We start from the raw sequence: 3,004 nt of genomic DNA on the forward strand, positions 1-3,004 counted from the left end.
CCAAATGGGTCAAATTCTATAGAAACAAGAGTATAGCGTGAAAATTTACGAACAGATATTAGGTCCTTAAGAACATGCGGGGCTAAAAGGACATCATTAAGGTGAAATGTTCTATTTGGTAAAGTGTAGGTGGAGTTGCCCGAGCCATAAATTGGGAGTTGTTGGCCATTATCGACAAATATATTACCTTGAAAAGCAACGTTAGATGGGTTTTTGATTTTACCTGGATTAGTAGTGAGATGGGATGTTGCACCGGAATCCATGTGCCAAGGCTGCTCATTTGGATTTAATTGGACAGCTTGAAGGGCGGCTCCAAGGTCGGTGGGACATAGTGGGTTGACCGAGTAAGTGGGGATGTTAGGTTGGGCTTGGTATGCCAGATTAGCCCTCTATTTTGGTGAAGGGATTTGGGTTTGTGAATAATGACCGATGGTGGGTTGATTAGTCCAAGGTGTGGGTTGTTGAGCCGGATGAGGACACGGAGGAAAACCTGATGGAAAGCCCGCTCACTGTTGTTGGGAAAATGGGTAGTAGTTGGGCTGCCCATTCCAAGGTGCCCAAGATTGTTGCTGCCAATTACCCGGATTACGTCCCCGACCATAAGACCCGTGACCTCTCCCGTGACCTGACTTGCCACGACCCCGAAAGTGTTGATGCTGATTTTGGGAAGTATGTGAGCCCATGGACATATTTTGATGTGAGCTGTGAGTTTGAGTTAATGGGCCAGGTTGGGCCTGTTGAGCCGTGGCTTGAGTAGCAACCAAAACAGATTGAGATTGATTTTGTGTGGCACTCTAAGCTTCTAGCCGCTGCCTTTCAGAGTCAAGTTGAGTTCTAGCTTCATCCCATGTAGTGGATTTTTGGTTGATAAGGGCCCCTGCCACAGCATACTCTGGTGGCAAACCATTCACGAGTTGTATAACGAGTCGCGATTCCTCAACCGGGTGGTCAACATCTTCAAGTTGGTTGTCCAGTTCTTTCAATTTCTGACAATAATCTTCAAGGGAGGCGCATTTAGCGAGAGTTAGATTAGTAAACTTGGTCTCGAGGGCTGCGGCTCGAGATTGCTTATTGCCTAAAAAAATATTTTTCACTCGATCCCATGCTTGTTGAGCAGTGGAATCATTCTCCAAAACTCGAGACAAAAGGATGTGGGATAACGTACCATAGATCCACTGAATGACTATGGCATCAATTTCGGACCACGACTCGTAAGTCGGATCCGTTTTGGCCGGTGGAGGTGTGCCATCTATATGGTGCGAGACTTTGTAACCTTTTGCGTGAAGCTTGAACAATTTCGTCCAAGCCGAGTAGGTGATTGTTTCGCCATCAAGAGGTCGAATCTTATTTTGAATATTGGTGACGGTATAAAGTGGATGTAAAGGTTTAACATCAGTTGGTGGTGTTTGTGAAGAGCCAGTCATCGTGATAGAGAAGAAGGACTGGCGGCAGGAGAAAAAAAAATTAGGTTTTGGTAATATGTGGCTGTGATACCATGAAAGGTTTACCAATGCATTATCTTTCCTTGAGATTACTCACGTAGGAATGTACAATATAAAGGGGTGATGTAACAAACTATCCCTACCAATCTGGAAAGGAAATAACTCTAAATAATACAATTATATGACAAAATATCATTCTAAATATAATACTCTAATAGTCTTTGGGTAATTTACAAAAAATCGGTCTAAAAGGTGTTTGAGTGTTATAAAAATAGTGGGATTATAAACATTCGGGTATTTTACGTATATAACATGGGGAATTTTTTTAAAATTGTGCCCCCGAAAAAAATAAGAGCTGGGCCTATATATATATATATATATATATATATATATACACATATACATATAAAACACCCAAAATTTATGATGTTATTCGAGTGGTTATGGGTAGATGGATAAAGATACAAGGCTTACCTTATTATTATAAAGGTAGTTTTTAAAGAGGATTTCGATACTATATTAAGTTTGAGTACTGTGTATTGTCTGCAAATTGATACTCAAAATGAAAGAATCATCCAAACGTTAAGACACGTTGTAGGCGTAAGTGATCATTTTTTATGGCAATTGGAATACTCATCTATGTTTGGTCGCATTCTCTTAAGTAGTTATTGATCGAGTATTCCCAATACCATCGTTGGATATATTATTTATTAAAATCTAATTAATGTAAAATTGAACAGAGATAACCCAAGGGTGTTGAACCAGAGTAAAAAACCGCTAACGTAGTTGATCAAATAAGGGAGTTTAAAAATGTTCCAAGAATGATGAGAAGTTGTCATTGAATCATTTAAAGAAGTTGCTCAATTTATCGAACAAGCTTATCAATTAGAACTACCTAGGAAGTTGAGTGTGACATAACACTTTTCATGTTTCTTGTAATAAAATGTTTAGCAAATGATACAGCATTGCAACGTATGCATATTTGTGTTAGTGAGATGGTTGAGAAGTGTAGTACACGAAAGAACGTCATGACCAAAAGTTTAAGAAACAAAAACATCACTTTCACGAAGGTGCAATTGAAGCATTGAATGCGATTTTGACACTATGAGGTAGGTAGTCGAAGATGAAATAAAGGAATTTTACCCAAATTATTTTCTTATGTAGGATTTCACAAGCGAGATCCTATGCAGTGTTGGAGGGTTGCAACACCTAAAATCTAAAATTTTAATTTATAACTAAAAAAGGAAAATAGGAAATGAATTATTTTGAAAAAAAATCATATTATTAACCTAATTTGCACTAGTTTTAGTGAACAGATGAAATCCCATGTATCAATTTAATGGGAAAACATACGATTGACTTAACTAAAACAAACTTAAAACTTGGTTAGCTGGTTACTATTATACAAAGTTGTCTTTATTAACATTGATAATATAAGTTGAAGTACATACTTGGATACATAGCAGATTGAGGGGCGAAATATGTCCAATTATCAAACTTAAAACTATGCTCACATTATAAGGGGGTGGTCGGACCGTACAAAATTATCAAGAACCTCGCAT

General features: G+C 38.2%; 1 protein-coding gene across 1 annotated transcript; it reads right to left on the reverse strand.

Moving 5' to 3' along the window:
- Nucleotides 1–794: 794 nt before the first annotated feature.
- LOC143591029 (uncharacterized) lies at nt 795–1,424 on the reverse strand. Its single transcript, XM_077071351.1, has one exon. It carries the CDS (start codon nt 1,422–1,424, stop codon nt 795–797), a length of 630 nt encoding a protein of 209 aa, XP_076927466.1.
- Nucleotides 1,425–3,004: the final 1,580 nt, after the last annotated feature.

The sequence above is a fragment of the Bidens hawaiensis genome, unplaced genomic scaffold, assembly GCF_021521415.1.
Source record: "Bidens hawaiensis isolate Kalapana, Puna unplaced genomic scaffold, B.hawaiensis_p1.1 tig00039129_1, whole genome shotgun sequence".
Classification (NCBI taxonomy): Eukaryota; Viridiplantae; Streptophyta; class Magnoliopsida; order Asterales; family Asteraceae; genus Bidens; species Bidens hawaiensis.

Excerpts from the sequence above, each read along its gene's own strand:
- LOC143591029 (XM_077071351.1), bottom strand. The coding sequence starts at position 1,424 with ATGACTGGCTCTTCACAAACACCACCAACTGATGTTAAACCTTTACAT.